The sequence below is a fragment of the Mesoplodon bidens genome (genome assembly GCF_964165515.1).
Source record: "Mesoplodon bidens genome assembly, chromosome: 10".
Lineage (NCBI taxonomy): Eukaryota > Metazoa > Chordata > Mammalia > Artiodactyla > Ziphiidae > Mesoplodon > Mesoplodon bidens.
The window spans coordinates 77,974,899-77,995,152 of NC_138172.1; the positions used below are offsets into that span (position 1 = coordinate 77,974,899).

The 20,254-nt window shown below is 46.5% G+C and overlaps 1 protein-coding gene across 2 annotated transcripts in view; it reads right to left on the minus strand.

The window, feature by feature from the left end:
* The window catches only part of TNFRSF21 (TNF receptor superfamily member 21), a 65,017-nt gene extending 44,879 nt beyond the window's left edge, over positions 1-20,138 (minus strand). Inside the window, exons 1-3 of one of the 2 annotated variants that reach the window (XM_081245850.1) lie at positions 19,632-19,710; positions 3,689-3,959; positions 566-1,217 (exon numbers count right to left, since the gene is read on the minus strand). In XM_081245850.1, the coding sequence (XP_081101976.1) occupies positions 566-1,037 (472 nt within the window). In that variant the 5' untranslated portion in view covers positions 1,038-1,217; positions 3,689-3,959; positions 19,632-19,710. Of the gene's footprint in view, positions 1-565; positions 1,218-3,688; positions 3,960-19,631 lie in introns of both variants that reach the window. The other variant, XM_081245849.1, reaches the window with a different exon arrangement.
* Positions 20,139-20,254: the final 116 nt, after the last annotated feature.

A 20,254-nucleotide genomic window follows, 5' to 3' on the forward strand; every position in this document is an offset into this window, starting at 1 on the left:
TACCTTCCGTGTGACACGGATGTGCTTGTTTCCTGAAGCTTCTGCCTTACTTCCCTTTTCTGGCCCACCTCTCAGATCCAACATTCATCCCTCCCTTCCAGATGTCATGGTATTTTTCTCCCCTTCTCCTTCTGACTTTCAGGCTGTGTCTCCCCAGGATTGGCTGGGTGTTGGAAAACTTTTAATCTAGAAGGGACCTTAAAACAGCTAAATCACTCATTTATGGTGCCATACGATTGACAAGTTTGCAACCAAGGCCTGGAGAAGTTCAGTGACTTCCATAAGGCCACACGCTGACCTTGTTTCTCTCAGTTTTTACTTTCTAGCTTGATGTCACCTGGTTCTCAGATACTTGCTCCCCCCAATAGATAATTTCTGAGTCTCAATGTTTCTAATAGGTCCAAAGAAGCTAGACTTTAAATAGCCACAAAACGCAAGCCCTTTCTTCAAGGGGTGACTTTGGAACAGACCAGATGGAGAAAACATCCTGGGTCCAAGCCCATTCTCAGTACCTCCATGGGGCACAAAGCCTTCCTCACATACATAACTCATGAGGTTAAGTTACCTTTGGGAACATAAGTGGAGGAAGGGACTTCGTGGGGTTCCACGTGCTCAGGGCGGGAAAGGCTGATTGTGCCAGGGGAAGGAGGGGTGGTGCTGGAGAGGGGCGGGAGCGTGCCACAGACGTTGTCTGCCTCCTTGGTCCCCAGCCTGATCACCACCAGGTTCTGACTCAGACAGTCTGTGTATGATCTGCATCTCATCACACTGGAAGGCACATCAGAGAAGGTCCCCCGAGCACACTGCTTACACCGCACGTCCTCTGTCTCTGTCCCCTTCTTCCGCACCCCCCAACCCACAGGGCACACCGTGTGGGGGGCGCAGGTAGCATTTGACTGGAACATGCCAGGTGGGCAAGTGCATTCTCGGTCAGTCAAGGCAGCGCAAGGTAATTTCTCAATCATCGGCCGGGGGCACGGCTGACTACACTCGTGGCATTTCTCAATGCCATTCTCGTGTCTGGTAAAGGTCCCCATGGGGCAGCTGCTGCAGACACGCAGGCTTGTGTTGGTACAGTGCTCAGACACATAGGTTCCTGCTGGACACTTGTCACAGGTAAGCACCTGGCCGGTGACACGGTCGACATGGTGGTATTTGCCAATGAGACTTGGGGCCTTCTGTTCCGGCTGAGCCCTGGTGGTACTGAGGAATCCAAGCTGAAAGAAAGAAAAAGCAGGTGGGGGGACAAAAACCAAGAAGGTGTTACACGGGAAGAGGAGGAGAAAGGATGGAAGAATCCCAACCCCACCATCATCATCATTCCCATGAAAGGCCTGACCCGTTCTGTACCCTTTTAACACTGCATCTGCAACATAACAGAGAGAGAAACAGACTCCAGTTCCGTACAGGGGCCTGATCTCCTGGCTGTGAAGCTTTGGTTTTGTTGCCTGACCTTTGCCTCAGCTTCCTTTTTTTCCATCTGTAAAATGAAGCTGACAGTACCTCTCGAACTGATTGTAAAATCAATGGAGAATACGAACGTGAAAGCACTTTGGGACTCACATTAAAAACGCTACACAGAAGTCAAAATTCTAATGCAAGAGGAAAATAACTTGCTGAATAGTATCCTCCTTCTATGACCCAAAGGTTGCGTGGCCATTTCTTGATACCAGGACAAGTCAGCTGAGAAGCAGGATGGCAGATATTTGAGCTGCTACTTCCATAACAGGTGATCCGGGTGGAGCTGACCAATAGACAAAGGTAAATGTTTTTTTGTTTGTATTTTGTAAAACAGAGGCAGGCCCTTGGCATTCGTAACGAGCTTTAAATAACAGAATTAATGTTTTTAGATGCACATCCTGTTTGTTGAGCCTCCGAAGGCCACAGTCAACCTGCAGCCACCTAGGAGCCCAAGCACAAAGCTTGGGGAGGAGGGCAGTCAAGTTCAAAAACAGTATTTAAGGGACTTCCCTGGTGGCACAGTGGTTAAGAATCTGCCTGCCAATGCAGGGGACACGGGTTCGTGCCCTGGTCTGGGAAGATCCCACATGGCGCAGAGCAACTAAGCCCGTGCGCCACAACTACTGAGCCTGCACTCTAGAGCCTGCGTGCCACAACTACTGAGCTCATGTGCTGCAACTACGGAAGCCCATGCGCCTAGAGCCCGTGCTCCGCAACAAGAAAAGCCACTGCAATGAGAAGGCCACGTACTGCAACAAAGAGCAGTCCGCTTGCCACAACTAGGGAAAGCCCACACGTAGCAACGAAGACCCCATGCAGCCAAAAATAAATAAATTATTTTAAAAAAACAGTATTTAAGAATGTTCCCTATAAAATGTAAAGACAAATTTGATGATACCGAAAATCTGATGTTAGGGAAAACACCTGAATCGAGAGACACAGTCACTGAGAAAAGTTCAGGAGAACAGGAGCCAGAAAGCCTGAGGCTGGTTCCCCCTGATTGAGATCCTTACTTCTCTCCTTGATACAGAGGCAGGGAAACTAAATCAGAGCTTCAAACAAAGACTCGGGCCTCAAACGCAGCATCAAAATTACCTGAGAAGTTTTTAAAAAATCCACATCCCCAGCCCATCACCTGAGATCATCTGGATCTGCAGTGTGGCCAGGAATCTGTTTTGGTTTGGTTTGGTTTGCTTGTTAAGCTTTCCAAATGATTCTCATCCCCAACTAAGTTTTAGACCCCCTGAACCATGACGGGCCTCCTGGGGCTCTAATCACCTATGATTCTGAGACAGCTCAGTTCCACGGTCAGAGCCCTTCCCTCTGCCTCTCACCCAACCTGGCACTTTTTACTGTTTTAATATTACTCTTTTTTAAGTATTATTTTTATAACAAAAATAAACATTCTTGTAACAATTTTACTAATTATGAAATCGAGTGAAATGTTTAAGTCTCTGCTCAAATCCACCCATTCCCCAGAGAAACGCACTGTTCATTCTGGTGGGCACCGTTCCAGACCATTTTCTGAGCATTTACACATAAAACACACATACATGCTTTCAGTTGGCCAGTTCAGCTACTTTGGGTTTGGTTTTGGTTTACATATATAAAGGGGATAGGCCATACCCACTATTCTGTGACTTGCTTTTGTTCACCTTCTAATACTGCATCACTGAAATCTTTCCATGTCTGAACACATAGGTACTTCCTTCTTTATAATGGTCAAAGCTCTCTTCAACAGTATGGATACGCCTTTCAACATGCACATGGTAAAGAATTTAGACATACTTCCTACTAAGGACATGTAGATTGCTTCTCCTTCCATGTGTCAGTGTACGCATGCGTCTTTCTATAATCCATATTCACCTCCTTCCCTTCCCACTCCACACCCCAGTTTCCCTTTTCTTTCCTTCTCATCCCAAATGACAGCTACAACCATGCTGCCCTCAGTCTTTTGAGAACCCCTTTCTTCAAGGACCAAAGAAGTCTCCAGACAACCCATAACTAGGAACTTCTCACTCCTTCTCCTCTTTATTACTATGAATTTACTAGATACGTATTTTCAGCCTACGAGAGCACCAGACCTGAAATACAAAGAATACCTGGGCAAAGATTTAGAGAACAGAGGACTTGTGTTCTTGTCCAGACTCTGCCTTAAGATCAGTTGGACCTGGTTTTACATGCTTGTAAAATTATCAGGTTGGACTACGTTGTATTCAGCTCTAACCTTCAAGGTGTCTGTGATTGTTTATCAAGTTCCACCTTCTCTATGAAGCCTTTACAACCATTCCTAGACACCCAGATTCCAAGCCGATGAGCAAATTCTTCATCACATTTCCTGTTTCTTCTGTTCATCATGTTGGTGCCTAATGACATATTGCCTTGTAATGTTAGTTGATGGCTTCCTCAGTGTATATACTTATCTTCCCATAATGATTATAAGCAGCTCGAGGCCAGGGTCAACCACGTAGATTGCATTTCCTTCCTTGCTCAACCACCTGTGATGAAGATCATGGAAATGATAAACAAAGCATCCTCTGAGCCAAGGGTCAGCAAGCTACATGCCCCCTGTTCCTGTAAATAAGTGCTTTGTGACCACCTAGAGGGGTGGGATAGGGAGGGTGGGAGGGAGGGAGACGCAAGAGGGAAGAGATATGGGAACATATGTATATGTATAACTGATTCACTTTGTTATAAAGCAGAAACTAACACACCATTGTAAAGTAATTATACTCCAATAAAGATGTAAAAAAAAAAATAAGTGTTATGGGAACCTAGGCATTCATTCAGGTATTGTCTATGGCTGCTTTCATGCTATAACGGCAGAGCTGGATAGTTGCAATAGAGACCATATGGCTGCAAACTTAAAGTATTTACTATCTGGCTCTTTACAGGGAAGAAAAAATAAAAGAAGCCTGCCAATACCGGTGCTCAGCAGTCAAAAGAAATGTCAAAAAATTCAGGGACCAGGAGCTCACTCATAGAAACACTCATACCTCCTCGGAGAGTCTAGCAAAGAGTACGGAGTTCGTGGCTTCCTTTCTTGACACCCATTCCAACTGACACACCAAATCTGATCCTTCCGTCCCCTGCTTAAAACTCTCAATGGCTCCCCACATGACTTACGATGGAATGCAAAACCTTTACCAGAGTTAGGACTTCCTTGGAAATGCCATCCCTGCCCTCCCCTCCCCAACTTAAAACTGGTCTCATATTCTCCCCTCATATACATTTTTTAGGCTAATAAATGTTTTATTTTTTTTAACTTATTTTATTGAAATATAGTTGACTTACAGTGTTGTGTTAATTTCTGCTGTCCAGCAAAGTGACTCAGTTATACATATATATACATCCTTTTCCATATTCTTTTCCAGTATGGTTTATCCCAGGATATTGAATACAGTTCCCTGTGCTATGCAGTAAGACCTTGTTGTTTATCCATCCCCTCATTCCTGTTTTTCCTATACGACTACCTTCATTTTGTAGTTACACATGCATCTGCTTAGTGTGTCTTCCCCTCTGGACCACAAGCTCCATGAGGATAAGAATAGACTCTGTTACATTCTGATGCTCTCCAAGTCCTTGAGGAGAGTACCCAATGTGTGGTATAACTGGCAAGGGTTTGTTGGCTAAATGAATGAATGGTTTTGCAGACCATGAGTAATTAGAAGCAGCAAAGTAAAGGGTGGGGATGGAAGAGGTTGCTGGGCATGAGCACGGATATAAAGGCAAGTGAGAGAAAACCAAAATGCCTCCACCACGTAGCCATCATCACTCAAGAGATAAAGCAGGCTGGCACCTTTCGGTGGAAGGGCAAATAGTTAGTTTCGCCTCCAAAGCCCCTGAGGATATCACTCTGTTTTAACAGAACCAAAAATGGCTTATAAGAATTATGCTCTGTGTGGTGCTTAAGATGACAAGCAAATGTAATGACGAATTTAAAATATCTCCCCTTCATTTCATAAAAAGATTACACTAACTTGGTGCTTGGAATTATAAGCAGTATAATGAGATTATTCTCCAGAAGTCACCTATGTCCCATCTTAGTTTCAACTTTAGTTATTTGAAAAATTTCATGTACCTAGGACACTTATTTCACCACCAATCATGGTTAAATGAGCAAATATCAGTGTACCACCCCAAACTGTACAGGATATGGGAACACTATAAATACTTATGAAGTGATTAAAAGGGAAAACCCAAGACAAAGCAAATTTCAAAGGAGGGAAGAGGTAGCTTTAAAATGACCAGCTATGAAGGCCTCCACACTCACCTTGGTGTTACACGTCACACCTGTCCTGTTATATCACTTCTACTCTAGGGCACAGAGATGGACCCAAGAAGCACCAGATGTGCTGATACCTGTCAGAATGCTGATGCCTATTTCTCTTTAACAATTCTTACCCTATGACGTCGTCCTTCAAACAAATGGGGGAAAAATTCCATGCAGTTTATAAGTACAACGTGTTTATGTCATTCTTGTTCCCTATCAAATTCCAAGCACTTTTCATGGAAAATAAGCAAACTCAAGACAGTGATAAACTTTTGTCTATTCATAAGGGATCAGCAGGAAGACCACTTGTGAGTTTGCTATAGAAAATTGTTCCATGCTGCCTAAAACTAGTACATCAAAAGGAATCTCCGCTACTGTGGATACGGTAACGAAGAAAAGGGAACCAAGTTATTCCTGCGATGGTGACTATAAGACATACTAATAGATGCTCAAACAGCAAAAGCCAGGCAGGGTAGAAACACCCCCAGAAGTTCTGACCATTTTATTTTCAGCGCCACATTAAATTTGTAATCGCAAGACACTGACTGCTGGGAATTCTCTAGACCTGAAGAAAGAAAAAGAATGTACAAAGAGAAAGGCACCAGGGATAAAGCATCTACAAAGCACAGACAGACCTGTTCTCAGTTGTGTTATATAAATTTGGTTGGCTCTGGCACTGCCTACTATCCTCTCTGATATAAAAAAGCCTTCTGTTGCTAGGGTAAAAGCAGGGACTGCTGTTAAAGCTGGCAAATCTAGAGAATGCTGAGGCTAGAATGAGCTGACAACAGGACCGGAAGAAGGCAAGCTCAGGGCACACAGGGGAAAAGGGAAAAAAATGGGCAAGACTGAAGTAACCCGAATGCTGTCTTCCCTGGAACCTACAATGCAGAAGAGTGTGTACTCAGCCTTCAGGCCTTGGACCACAGAAACACATCTCCCTCCATCCATCACGATGGCTAGTTTTATAGGCTAAGACCCCACCTACGTGGAGAAGCCAACTTATAAATAAGACAGTGGTAAAGGTGTAGGGGAAACATGCCTCTGGGCTCACTGAGAATTTATAGAATCCTCATATAAACCAAGGCAAAACTAACACCACCAGCCAGGCCAGCAGCTCCAGCCTGAAAGTATAAACAAAACCTAATTTAGCCTGAAGCATCTGAGCAAGCGCAGCTCTATCAGGTCCTGATTTGGAGCTGGGGGGGGCGGGGGAGGGGGAGGGTATGGAAGTGGTTTGACCTGTGTCTCCATTTCCTCATTAATATAACGGAGATAATAATAATACAATTAAATAATTTTAATAATAATGCAATAAAAATAATACATAGGATAACAATCCTAGGGTTGTTTTCACAATTAATTGTTACTACACATAAAGCAGGTAGAACACGCATGACCCAAGGAAGTTCTCCATGAATGTTCGTTATATTAATCATCACTCCTGGTACTATCATTTTACTCTAGTTTAGCTTCAGTCCCTTGGGATTAGACAACTTTTTAAAACACCCCAATTAAAACAGAAATATCCAATAGAGAACAAACTAGTGGTTACCAGTGGAAAGAGGCAAGGGGGAGAAGCAATATGGGGATGGGGGAAAAAGGGTTACTATGGGATTATATGAATACGAATCATGTGTATGAAACTTCTGAAAATTGTAAAGCACTACAGAATTTAAAGAACCTTTCATTCAATAAAAATAATAATAAATAATACCTGTTTTTTTACACTAACTAAAGAATAAACCTGTAGCCTCCTTTTTATTAAAACAAACAAACAAACAAACACGGGAGTTCGCTGGAGGTCCAGTGGTTAGGACTATGTGCTTTCACTGCAGAGGGCACGGGTTCTATCATCCCTAGGTGGGGAACTAAGATCCCACAAGCCATGAGGTGCAGCAAAAAAAAAAAAAAAAAAAAAAAACAAGAAAATATCCGATTCTTGATAAGTGTGTCAGAGACTCTAGATTAAAAAAAAAAAAAAAACACTGTAAACCTAAAACACACCCTACTAGGCTAGGAGCCCACACAAAACAAAACGTACAGACTGCATGGCAAGGAGGTAAAAGACAAGCAAGGACCAACTGGCGTTTCCAAACAGATTCAGAATATAAACTTACTATACAGCAAATGAGAAAACACAAGCGGAGGGCTTCCCTGGTGGCGCAGTGGATGAGAGTCCGCCTGCCGATGCAAGGGACACGGGTTCATGCCCCGGTCTGGGAAGATCCCACATGCCGTGGAGCGGCTGGGCCCGTGAGCCATGGCCGCTGAGCCTGCGCATCCGGAGCCTGTGCTCCGCAACGGGAGAGGCCACAACAGTGAGAGGCCCACATACCGCAAAAAAAAAAAAAAAAAAAAAAAGAAAACACAAGCGGAGAAAGGATTTGTTACTAGTAGGTACACTGGAGACAAAGGGAGAAGAAGTTAAGTCAGCACTTTCCAGAGTGAAATTCCCTGATCTTGTCCCACAAGATGTTCACGATTCTAGGGTCTACAACACCGGTGAACCAACTCCGGCTTTTACATTTTCAATAGTTGGGGAAAAAATATCAAAAGAAGAATAAAATTTTGTGACACATGAAAAAAAATGATTTGAAATTCAAATTTCAGTGTCCACAAATCAAGTTTACTTGGAACCCAGCCACACCCATTCTTCTGGGCATTGCCTAGGTCCGGCTTTCAAAGTACAGAGGCAGAGTTGAGTAGTTTCCACAGAGATCACAGGGTCTACATGGCCAAAAATACTATCTAGCTCTTTATAGATAAAGTTCACCAACCCCTGGTCTAAAAGTTTAGGAAATGCTCCTGATAGGAGCCCTGTCTTGCAGAGGCACAATTCATGGCAGCCTGATGATGGCTCCAGGAGGCCCAGCGGGAGGGCTGCAGAAAATGGTGAAACATGAAATCCTTTCCTCACACTAGGAGTATGAACATTCTGCAGTACACACTGATGTAGTTCTCACCACCAACGTGATGCTGAATTCCAGAAAGGTTAATAAACCCAACATTAAAAAGATCAAATATAAAATTTAAAGTAATAGCAATCGTTGATTTAGCCCATCTGTAAGGAGATCGAAGTCTAGGAATAAAGACGCAGATGTAGAGAATAGACTTGAGGACACGGGGAGGGGAAAGGGTAAGCTGGGATGAAGTGAGAGAGTGGCATGGACACATATACACTACCAAATGTAAAACAGATAGCTAGTGGGAAGCAGCCACATAGCACAGGGAGATCAGCTCAGTGCTTTGTGATCACCTAGAGGGGTGGGATAGGGAGGGTGGGAGGGAGACGCAAGAGGGAGGAGATATGGGGATATATATTTATGTATAGCTGATTCACTTTGTTATAAAGCAGAAACTAACACACCATTGTAAAGCAATTATATTCCAATAAAGATGTTTAAAAAAAAAGAGATCAATGTCTGACTGTGAAAACAAAAATCAACAACAAAAAAGAAGATACTCTCCGACACAAAAGAAGATACTCTCATTTTCTGATACTCTCAGAAAATAGGTTTAAGAAATTAACCGAGGGAACTCCCTGGCAGTCCAGTGGTTAGGACTCCACACTTTCAGTGCCGTGGCCCAGGTTCAATCCCTGGTCAGGGAACTAAGATCCTGCAAGCCGCATGGCACGGCTGAAAAAAAGAAAAAGAAAAAAAAAAGAAATGTTTGCATTATGAAATATAAAAACATTAAAAGTAGACTGGAAAAATATATGCCACATATAGCTAATAAAAGCTTATAACTGAAAATGTAAAGAATTAATGCAAAGGAGGTCAACACAAATTCCACTCAATAGTTGAGACAGAATAATTACAAGGGAAATTATCCCACGGATAAATTGATGATATCCCTAGCAACTACTGAAATGTAAATTTGCACAACCAAGGACCTTTACGTGTCTATATTAAAGCAGCATAAATAAATTAAAATGAGAAACTTCAATGTTGGCAGGCTTGTGGGGTAGAAGGTACATTTATAGGTTGCTGGTGATGCTCTCAATGAATTTAGTCTTCCTAAAGACAATCTGGCAACATGCAGCACGAGCCATAAAATGGTTCATTCATTTCCTGCGACCCAGCAATTCCACTTTGGGGAATACACTTCAAATGTACCTCACTTTTGGGAACAACCCAAAAGGAAAAAGAGCAACTCGTCTGTACAGAGACAACGCTATTTGTGCTGCTCGCTTGCAGTAGGAAAACAATGACAATAACCCAAGTGTCCAACAACGGGGGATGACTCAACACACTGCCAACCAGAGAAGAGGTGGGCTTAAAAACTGGCGGGCATGAAGATTGCACTGACATAAATCACAGCACCTCAAACTCACATCCAAACTTTGGGTGCCCCAATCTCACCCACTCCTTCCCCAGCCTCCCCTTCAAAGGAATCAGATCATCAAAGACTCAACTCAAGAACTGGAGAGTCATGGGATTTCCCTGGCGGACCAGTGGTTAGGATTCCGAGCTCCCACTGCAGGGGACACAGTTTCGACACCTGTGCCCCCCGGGGAACTAAGATCCCACAAGCCACACGGTGCCAGGGAGCCAGGCTTGATGACTGCTTTCTTTTCACCGCACCTGCCCGCTCGTATTTCACCATCAGGAAACTCTCTTCAAACTCTTGCAAATCTATGGTAACCTCCCATCTTCACTGCCACCACCCCAGAACCATCATCTTTCCCCTGAACTATGGCAAAAGGTTCCAACTGGCCTCCTGCATCTACGTTTCTCCTTTCCAACCCATTTTCCACAGAACTGCCAGAGTGATCTATTAAAAAAAAAAATCTAATTAAAGCCATATTATAACCCTGCTTACCACTGTACTCTGAGTGATATCCTGACATATTCGTATCTTTAAAGATCTTGTACAATCTGGCCTCTGCCCACCTCTTCAACCTCAGTCCATGCTCACTCTGCCTCTATTCGCTGAGCACCAACCACAATGGCCTTCTTTCCAGTCTCTAAACATGCAGGCCCTTTCCTACCTCTGGGCCCTTCCACGCGCTGTTGCCTCTTACTGGAATATCCACCCTTCTGCTCTTTCAGAAGATCAGTCCTTAAATAACAACCCTTCTGTCTTCCCTGATAAACTATAAACTTCAAGAGGGAGGACCCATTAATAGCCTTTTACTATCACATACCCAGAGTCTAGCAATGCCTGATGTTTAACAGATGCAGCATAAGTATTTATTAAATGAATGAAAAATATATCCCTGTAAGATCACAGAAAAATAGCTACATAAAGAAACACAGAGCACAAGCATGTACATATTAGTTTTAACTGTACATGAATGGTTGTGTAACATCCAAGAATAAGAATGAATTGGGAAGGGGCTTCCCTGGTGGCGCAATGGTTGAGAGTCCGCCTGCCGATGCAGGGGACACGGGTTCGTGCCCCGTTCCGGCAGGATCCCACATGCCGCCAAGCAGCTGGGCCCGTGAGCCATGGCCGCTGAGCCTGCGCGTCCGGAGCCTGTGCTCCGCAACGGGAGAGGCCACGGCAGTGAGAGGCCCGCGTACCGCAAAAAAAAAAAAAAAAATGAATTGGGAAGACACATAAAGAGACGTCCACGTCCACTAGGTTCTTCTAGTCTGCCAACTTGCTTAGGTTTACAATGTTCTCTGTTGGGAATTCCCTGGCGGTCTAGTGGTTAGGACTCCGTACTTTCACTGCGTACTTTCACTGCCGAGGGACCAGGTTCAATCCCAGGCCCAGGTTCAATCCCTGGTCACAGAACTAAGATCCCACAAGTGGTGCAACGCGGCTAAAAAAATAATAATAAAAAATAAATAAAATGTTCCTTGTTAGTAACTCAAATACCCTTGAGATGTAGCTCCAAGTATTGAGAGGTAGATCAAGCTCTCACTACCCTCTAACTTGTCTAGAATGAATGAACAGTTAGTTTACAGCAAAATCCTTCTGGAATTCATTCAACAATCATTTATTGCTTAACTACTATGTGTCAGGGCATTGAGCCAGAAACACGAAGATGAATAGCACATTGTCTGTCGTCAGTAAGAAGCTGAAATGGAGTAATGCTGGCCCTGAGCATTTCATATGGGGAGGGAAGCATACCCAAATCTTGTCCGATTTGGTGTTTCTCCTGGACCAGGTACACAAGATTTCAACCAAAGAGAGAAGAGCCATGGACGTCCAGAAGTAAAGGAAGAGCAAGGAGTGACTAACGACCAGTTAGATTATTCTGGGAACCTGTCACCATTTGCCTTTGAGTATTTTTTCCCCTTCCGATCCTCTTGCCTCTCTTAACCCTGGTTATGCTGAACTGGCCATACCTAAGTTGATATCAGATTATGGTCTTGGCTCTAAAGGGTTCTTTGGGAAACCAGAATGCTAACTTCTTTCCTGGAACCAGTGATAACATTTCTTCTCACCTTATGCCTTTCTTTAGTCTACTCAGCACCTACAATCTATGAAAACCTTGCTTAGGAGAGCGCTACAAGCGTGATCAACCACACACAAACACATCACATACAAGACCATGCAAATCATGGAGCCCAACCAGTTTCTAAGAGACCTGAAATGAAAAGTTTACAAAGAAAATACTAATAACAGATAAGGCAAACCCATGCACTGATCCTATACAAATAATCAGGCTGGCAGCAAAGAAAAAACCCCAAGAGGTCCTCAGGTTCTCAGGATGAGTTGAAACTGCCATGCTAAGCAGAACCCATGTCATACTGTTACTCACTAAGCAAATATTTTTCAAAATGACCCAAGGAGCAGGAAAGCAAAGCGTCTATTCCCTATTTATAACATTTTAATTTGCAAGAGTATCTTTCCATCCTAACCATGGCACCATTCCTTGTCAGAATCACACCATAGGAAAATGCTTGCCAATGGCTCCATGCCCTCCCCTTTCAATACACACACACACAGGTTGCTCTTACTTTATAATCAGCCCTTTTGGCTAAATTTCCAAATGCCATCGTGGAGCAGAACTGCTCACCCAGTGGAAAGAGAATGTTCGACTCTCAGGTAAAAGCATTCCTTTAACGGGAAACAAAATTCCAGTAAATTAAGGTTACTTGTGCCCTACCCACATCTTGGCAGAAAGAGCAGTGTGTAGGAAGCCAGGTTGGCCTAGATCTGAATTCTCTCTCTGGCAGTTGACAATTGCTTGACCATAACTTCTCCTAAGCCTCATTTCCTATAAAATGGGGCTAATGCGACTACCTCATGGACTTGAAGGTTTTATTGAGATCATTCAACACAATGTCAATGGTACATGCTCAATAAATAGAAGCTTAACAATACCAACATCGATGATTCATATTAAGAGCCGTTAATATTCCTTCCCTCTGGGCTGTCAGGGCCAAAGCCCTCTTTGAAGCCACCGCTGCTCGTTTGATTCCAGAACCCATGAACTCACCCCTTTCCTTTCTCCTAAATCCATTCAACTCAGGCTCCTTCTCCCAAAACAGATTAGCAAATGGCTCCAAGAACTAGAGCCACCAAGCAGTCCTGGTGGCAAAAGAACAAATGGAAAATTATATCGGGACATCCCTGGTGGTGCAGTGGCTAAGAATCCGCCTGTCAGTGCAGGGGACACAGGTTCGAGCCCTGGTCCGGGAAAATCCCACATGCCTCGGAGGAACTAAGCCCGTGTGCCACAACTACTGAGCCTATGCTCCAGAGTCCATGAGCCACAACTACTGAGCCCACGTGCCACAGCTACCGAAGCCCATGCGCCTAGAGCCCGTGCTTCGCAAGAAGAGAAGCCACCGCAATGAGAAGCCCGTGTGCTGCAACGAAAAGTAGCCCCCGCTCGCCACAGCTAGAGAAAGCCCATGCACAGCAACGAAGACCCAACGCAGCCAAAAATAAATAAATAAAATAAATAAACTAAAAAAAAAATGATATCAAGATCAGCTCACGAGCCTTGCTGTGACTTCGTTTATGAAACCCCCTCTTTTTTACTTTTATTTTTTTAACATTTTGGCCACACCGTGTGGCATGCAGGATCTTAGTTGCCTGACCAGGGATCAAACCCGTGCCCCCTGCAATGGAAGTGCAGAGTCTTAACCACTGGACCACCAGGGAAGTCCCAGCAGCCCCGTCTTTTTTAAACTTGGTTTTGTTTTTTTCATTTAGAATGAAGCCTTGGACAAAATTTTCAGATATTCTCAAGAGAAGATGGGGCTAGAGCACGCTGTCCTGACTCCACACCCATGCCCTGGCCAATCCCACCCCTGCTTGAGGGTCGACCCTCTGAGCACAACTTTCCCACCACTGCAAGCATCCATCATCTCCAAGGCCAGGGTGCTAACATGTGGAAAAACTCCAGAGAGCCAGAATCCACGAGAATGGACCATTCCTGGAGGCCTTCAGCAGTGTGAGATCACCACTGCTTTCAAGCAACGGCCTAAACATCCGTGAGCGCCAGGTTTCTACAGCTCTCGTGAGCGTTCAGCAGACACTTAAACATCTGCCAGGTTCCTCCCTACTTATAATCTCTGCCTGGCTCCTCTCCTCTTGGACTCAGGCTGGAAATGGGAGGTGGCAAAGTAGCCAGGTGGCAGCACATGAGCCAATTTAGGATGCCTGTTTACTTTTTGGTATTTGACAAATACAAACACTGCGGCAAGGCCAGTATTTATTCACGATCTCACCCCGCCCCTAAAGAATCAAAGCTCAGCAGCTGCTATCCCAGCAACAGTAATGCCCAGTGTCCCGCTAACGCTAAATGGGGATTCAATTTGGGGACCAGGTTAACTCCTATTACGGCTTCCGTTTTCATTCTCTAAAACAGACATATCTGCACCTAATGCTCCAGGCTGCATCCGCTCCAAATGGTCGTCGGGCACATGCCCAAAGGTGATGAGAGACTCTTGTCACTGAAGAGAAGCAACTGAGTTTTCCAGGAAGTTGCCGGGTGACCTGACATCACCGGAGTCTGCCAGGCCTGCTTGGGGGAAGAGGGCCAGCAGAGTGAGTGCTTACCGGAAAAAAAGGCATGGCAGTTGACAGAAAGAAAAGTCACTCAATTCACACTGGCCCCAGAATAATCTGATGATGCACCTGACCATTTCCCATCATACACACACACACAATTAATAAAGTTTACTTCAGCCAATTATAGTTTGCATGCTTTATAAAGGGCCGGCTGAGTACAAAACCAATTGCAACTTCTCTAGGGATCTCCGAGGAGACGTTTGCCTCTCATCCTCACAGATGGAGTCAAGTATAAGGTGAAATGTGATGTCTTCTGACCTACAAGCAGACTGAGCCCACGCACACTCACCCCATCCACCTGGAGAAAGGGGCCTTCTGCAAACAGTGCTGGAAAAGACAGCATTAACTGTGCTAACCACATCCAGCTTGAAAGACTCTGTCCAAATTTAGCCACACGAAAATATGTAATCTAGCCGGTTGGTGGACCTATGCCGATTTAGTCCCAGGTACTGTCTCAACTTAAGGTAGCATTCATTCCAGGACAAGGAATCGTTTTCTTGATGATTTGGTGCGCCTGTGTATTTTCTTTACACGGTAGGTTTGTTTATTTGTTTTGGACTGGGCCTGAGAAAGATTCAGCCATATGCCTTTAGAAACAGTTGAGATGAGAATTCAGATGAGAAAGCTCGATCCCATTCTATACATTTTGACAACAGGGATGGGAGATTCCTGGGGTACATGAGAAACCCTGCCTTCCGGGACAGGTCTGCATTCCCTACTCTTCTGAGTCATAAGTCACTTTCCCTACGAAGGCTACTAGATATTATTCTGAGAGTAGGAAGACGTTTCTTCTTCTGACTTTCAGACTAAAAGCCAACATTATTTCAAGTAGTTTAAAGATGTTAACATCTATCACATTTTATGTATTACTTTGAGTATAGTACATTCACCCACTGATTCTTTCTGAACGCGTGAAACCCAAACAGCACTATTGATAGCCATGTACGTTTATACACCATATAAATTGCACCTGAGGGGCAAGATCCAAACCCTAATTCATCCCCGGGCTCCCACAGTGCCTCTCACAGTAAGCGCTCAATGTAGGTTTGTCAACATGAAAAAATAATTTGCTTCCCCAATCTAGGCTGTTTTTACTCCTCCAGTTTTCCCTTCCGGTTTTCACACTCTAGGATTGTGGAGTTCAAGTACATAAAAAAGAGAAAATCTTTTGGATATAACATCAGCTCTAATCTAAAGTTCTCCTCGAACTCGTCACTAAGTCCACCCAGGACTTCAGCTCCAGCCAGCTACTCCACACAGACCTAGTCAAATAGCCAAAGTCAAATGCCAATATACTAGATAATTAACTTTGATCAGCAAAGGTCAGGAGATGGCATTAAGCTAGACATCTAGTCTCAAAGACAGTGACAAACACCATACTTGGGACCTTCTAGAGTAGCACAGCTGAAGGATCTTACAGCAACTGTCCTATCTGGAATTCATAATCTGTGCAGATTAGTGGTTTCTAAAATTTCAGACCTCATTTCCTTGTCAGTTACGGCTCCCTTCTTCTGACTGTCCCACTGCCAATATTCTATCTGTCCAGTCAAAGCAACTCCCTGAGGGCAAGAGACATCTTTGAGTGTGTTGTGTCATACTGGGCAAACCCTTCTAGGGCATTCCTTAACACTGGCACAAACCTTAAGCTCTCATTTATCTGCTCTCCAGACTTTTGGCCTGAAACACGTAATATTGTTTTTTTGTTTTTTGGGTTTTTTAAATATATTTTATTTATTTATTTTTGGCTGCATTGGGTCTTCGTTTCTGTGCGCGGGCTCTCTCTAGCTGCGGCGAGCAGGGGCCACTCTTCGCTGAGGTGCGGGGGCCCCTCATCGCAGTGGCCTCTCCTGTTGCGGAGCATGGGCTCCAGGCATGTGGGCTTCAGCAGTTGTGGCACGCAGGCTCAGTAGTTGTGGCGCACGGGCTTAGTTGCTCCGTGGCATGTGGGATCTTCCTGGACCAGGGCTCGAACCCATGTCCCCTGCATTGGCAGGTGGATTCTCAACCACTGTGCCACCAGGGAAGCCCTGAAACACGCAATAGTTTGCCTTTCAGTGTGTGGTTCACTTTCCAATATCACACAGACATCTCAACGCATCAGAAACATGGGGCTTTAGGACTTCCCTGGTGGTGCAGTGGTTAAGAATCCGCCTGCCAATGCAGGGTACACAGGTTCGAGCCCTGCTCCGGGAAGATCTCACATGCCACGGAGCAACTAAGCCCGTGTGCCACAACTACTGAGCCTGTGCTCTATAGCCCGCAAGCCACAACTACTGAAGTCTGCGAGCCTAGAGCCCGTGCTCCACAATAAGAGAAGCCTGAGCACTGCAACAAAGAGTAGCCCCCACTCGCCGCAACTAGAGAAAGCCCACGCACAGCAACAAAAACCCAACGCAGCCAAAAATAAACAAATTAATTAATTAAAAACAAAAAAGAAACAGGGACTTCCCGGGCGGTCCAGTGGTTAAGACTCCGTGCTTCCACTGCACAGGGGATGGGTTTAATCGTTGGCCAGGGAATTAAGATCCCACAAGCCACATGGTGTGGCCAAAAAAAAAAAACCAACAACAAAAATAAACGCATCAGAAACAGAAGTGCAAGCAGCGAAAATACTTTCCTCCAAAGGCACTCATGTAATTCTCATCAATGTCCTGCACCAAACCAAACCACCAGCCTCAACTCTCCCCCAGTGAGCCTTCTCTCTTGTTACATTTCATCATCAGGCAATTTGGAGTTGTGAAGTCAGGGAAGTCCCATGAGATCATCATTTTATACACTAACAATGCCTGGGCTGAGGACTGGAGCTTGCAGAGCTGGAATGGGAAAAATAAAAGACATTGCCTCCCCACCCTGGTGACCCCTGGTCCACCCTCTCAGTTTCCCTTCAGGACAAAGGGGTCAATTCTAGGCCATTCCATGAACTGAAGTGGAACCTTTCTATCATAATTAGCAGAAGAATAAGGACTCTTATTTTAGTTAATATCTTGAGATTGCTTCTAAACACGACTATAAATTTCATTTTTTTTTTAAGACAGCCAAACTTGCATTCTCAAGTCTTCAGTTGCAAATCCAGTGCACAATTTTGAGGTCAACTGGACTTAATGATTTCGGAAAAGGAGCTGGGCTCTTTCTCCGGAGGTTAAAGCAAGCTGCACTTTGATTACATTCTGACCTTACTTTAAGCATCTCATGCAGAAATGGAAAGTCAATGAAATATTGCACTGACTTAAGACTTAATCCAGAAATGGACTCTATGGGGAGCATAATGATCAGATGTGTTGGAGGAATTGGACAAGCATGTAGTGGGGTGGCACGTAGTGGGGTACAGTAGTAGATCTAAGGCTGACAAGGAGGCAGCTGAAGGATGGACCTACTTCATCTTAGGATCAATGTTCCCTGGGTCTTAGATGGGTTTCTCTCCACACCAAGACTGTCCAATCCAGGTTCACTGCTTTAAGAGACCTTCCCCCTCTACCGCTCATCATCCACCACCCTTGAGTCAACGATAAAAATCTTGACTTTGCCATTTCTATAAAGTGGGCAGAAAAGGGTCTTTGAAGGAAGACTGGGACTTACCTCATTATAAATGCTAACAGCACCAAACTTTTCTTTAGTCTCTCTCTTCCCCTTTAAAACACACCCTCACACAGGGAACCAGAGTGTCTGTAGGATGAATTCCCAGGCCATAGCAACTGCAATGCCCTGGGATCTAAGAGATCTTGGCTGGCCAGGCATTAAGCCCTTTTCGGGAAGGAGACAGCAAGCCTGCCTTTCCCTGACACAGCCCTGCCATGAAAATAGGCTCTTGTTTTTTGTTTTTGTTCGGCCTTTAGCTAAGAATCTCCATCCTCCTTGAGGAGACAAAAAGATATGCACGGGAAGCTTATGGTGGCTCGGGTTTGATCTTAAATCAATTTTCTTCCCCCTAACTCATCCCATCCCCCCTAACATTTGCAAAGAAGGGGAAGGGTTCTGGGGAAGTTGGGGATAAGTTTTGGGTCAAAGGTGCTTTCAGGTTCTGACCAGATAAGTGACGGAGAGGACTACCTACAAGGCACGCCCTGGAGCTGGATGCAGACCGAGTGCCCAAGGAGGAAGCTGTCTCACCCTGCAGGCTCACCTGCCCGGCCACAGGTAAGCGAGCGATAGGCAAGACTGGAGAAAATTCAGCTTCCTTTATGGAGAGCTCTCTCCCCCTCCCCCCACTCAAGTGCCAACGCGCTGGCTGCCTGGCTGCGAGCCGGCGCTTTGGAGGCGCCTGAGAGCGGGTCTCAGGGTTCTTCTTTGGGCGTGCCGAGACCGGGACCCACCCAGCCAAAGCGGAGAGATGGGGGAGAGGGGGCGAGGCGCCCGCGCCGAATGCTAGGCGCGGATGCACGCGGCGGTCTCGGGGGCCGGCGCGCACAGGTCCCGCGCTCTCCCACTGCGGTAGCATCCCGACATGACACTGCAGCTGCAACAAAGCGGCGGCCGCCGCCAGCCTCAGCGCCCACCCTGCGGCCCCAGCCCCACTCCACGCGGCGGGGGCAGCGGCCGGTGGCCGTGGGGGTGCGTGGAGGGGGTGGAGGCCCCCGGAGGGGCCGAGGAGATGGAGAAGCCCTGAAATGCGCAGGAAGCCCGGTGGCCACCTCCCGCACCTCGCCCGGCGCAGCCAGACTGCAAGGAAAACAATTCGCCTTCATTCCGGAGTCCCGGCTGAGCCCTACGGCTCCCCCAAATGACCCGGTCCGAGCCCTCCGCTGTGTTGCCTTCCCTCGGTCGCAAACCTCCCGACCCAGCCGGCCGGACCCCAGCCCCCCGCAGCCCCGGCCCGAGGACCCGCCCGGTTCCCGGAGCGCGGTGCCTTCTGCTCCCGCGCGGCCGCCACCCCCGGCTCCCCACCCCCCCGCCCCCAGCAACCCCGAGCTCTCACCAGGAAAAGGGAGCCCGCGATCATCGTGGCTCCGGCAATGCGGCTGCAGGAGGCCGGGGCGGTGCTGCTGCTCGCGGAGATCCCCATGGCTGAGCCCGGGGCTCGCAGGGCGCCCGGGGCGCGTGGCCCCCCGGCAGCTGGAATCAGCGGCTGCTTCTGCCCAGCGCCGCATCCACCGCCGCCTCCCGAGCCGGGAGCCCATCTACCTCCAACACCCCATGTGCACTGCGGCAGCCGGACAGCCCGACAGAGGAGGGAGGCAGCGAGGGAGGCTCCGGGGGCGCTCAGCACCTGCCCAGCTGCGCGGCTGCCCGGGCGGGGAGAAGCAGCCGCGGCTGCAACCAGCGCCTCCCCGTGCTCTCCTCCGACAGCGGCTGCGGAGAACCAGGGAGGAGGGCTGGGCGCGAGAGAGCGAAGGAACAACTTCCCATAGCGAAGCCTCCAGCCGCTGCCAACAACCCTCCTCCGCTGCCCAGACCGGCCGGCGAGGGAATGAGTCGGGTGGCCGCCGGGCGCGGGGACACACGTGGTGGTGCTGAAGGGGCGGGGAATCGGCTCTTTGTGATGTCACCGCGAAGGAGGCCGCCTCTTTGTGCGATCTGAAGTGGGAAGGCGGTCCAGGA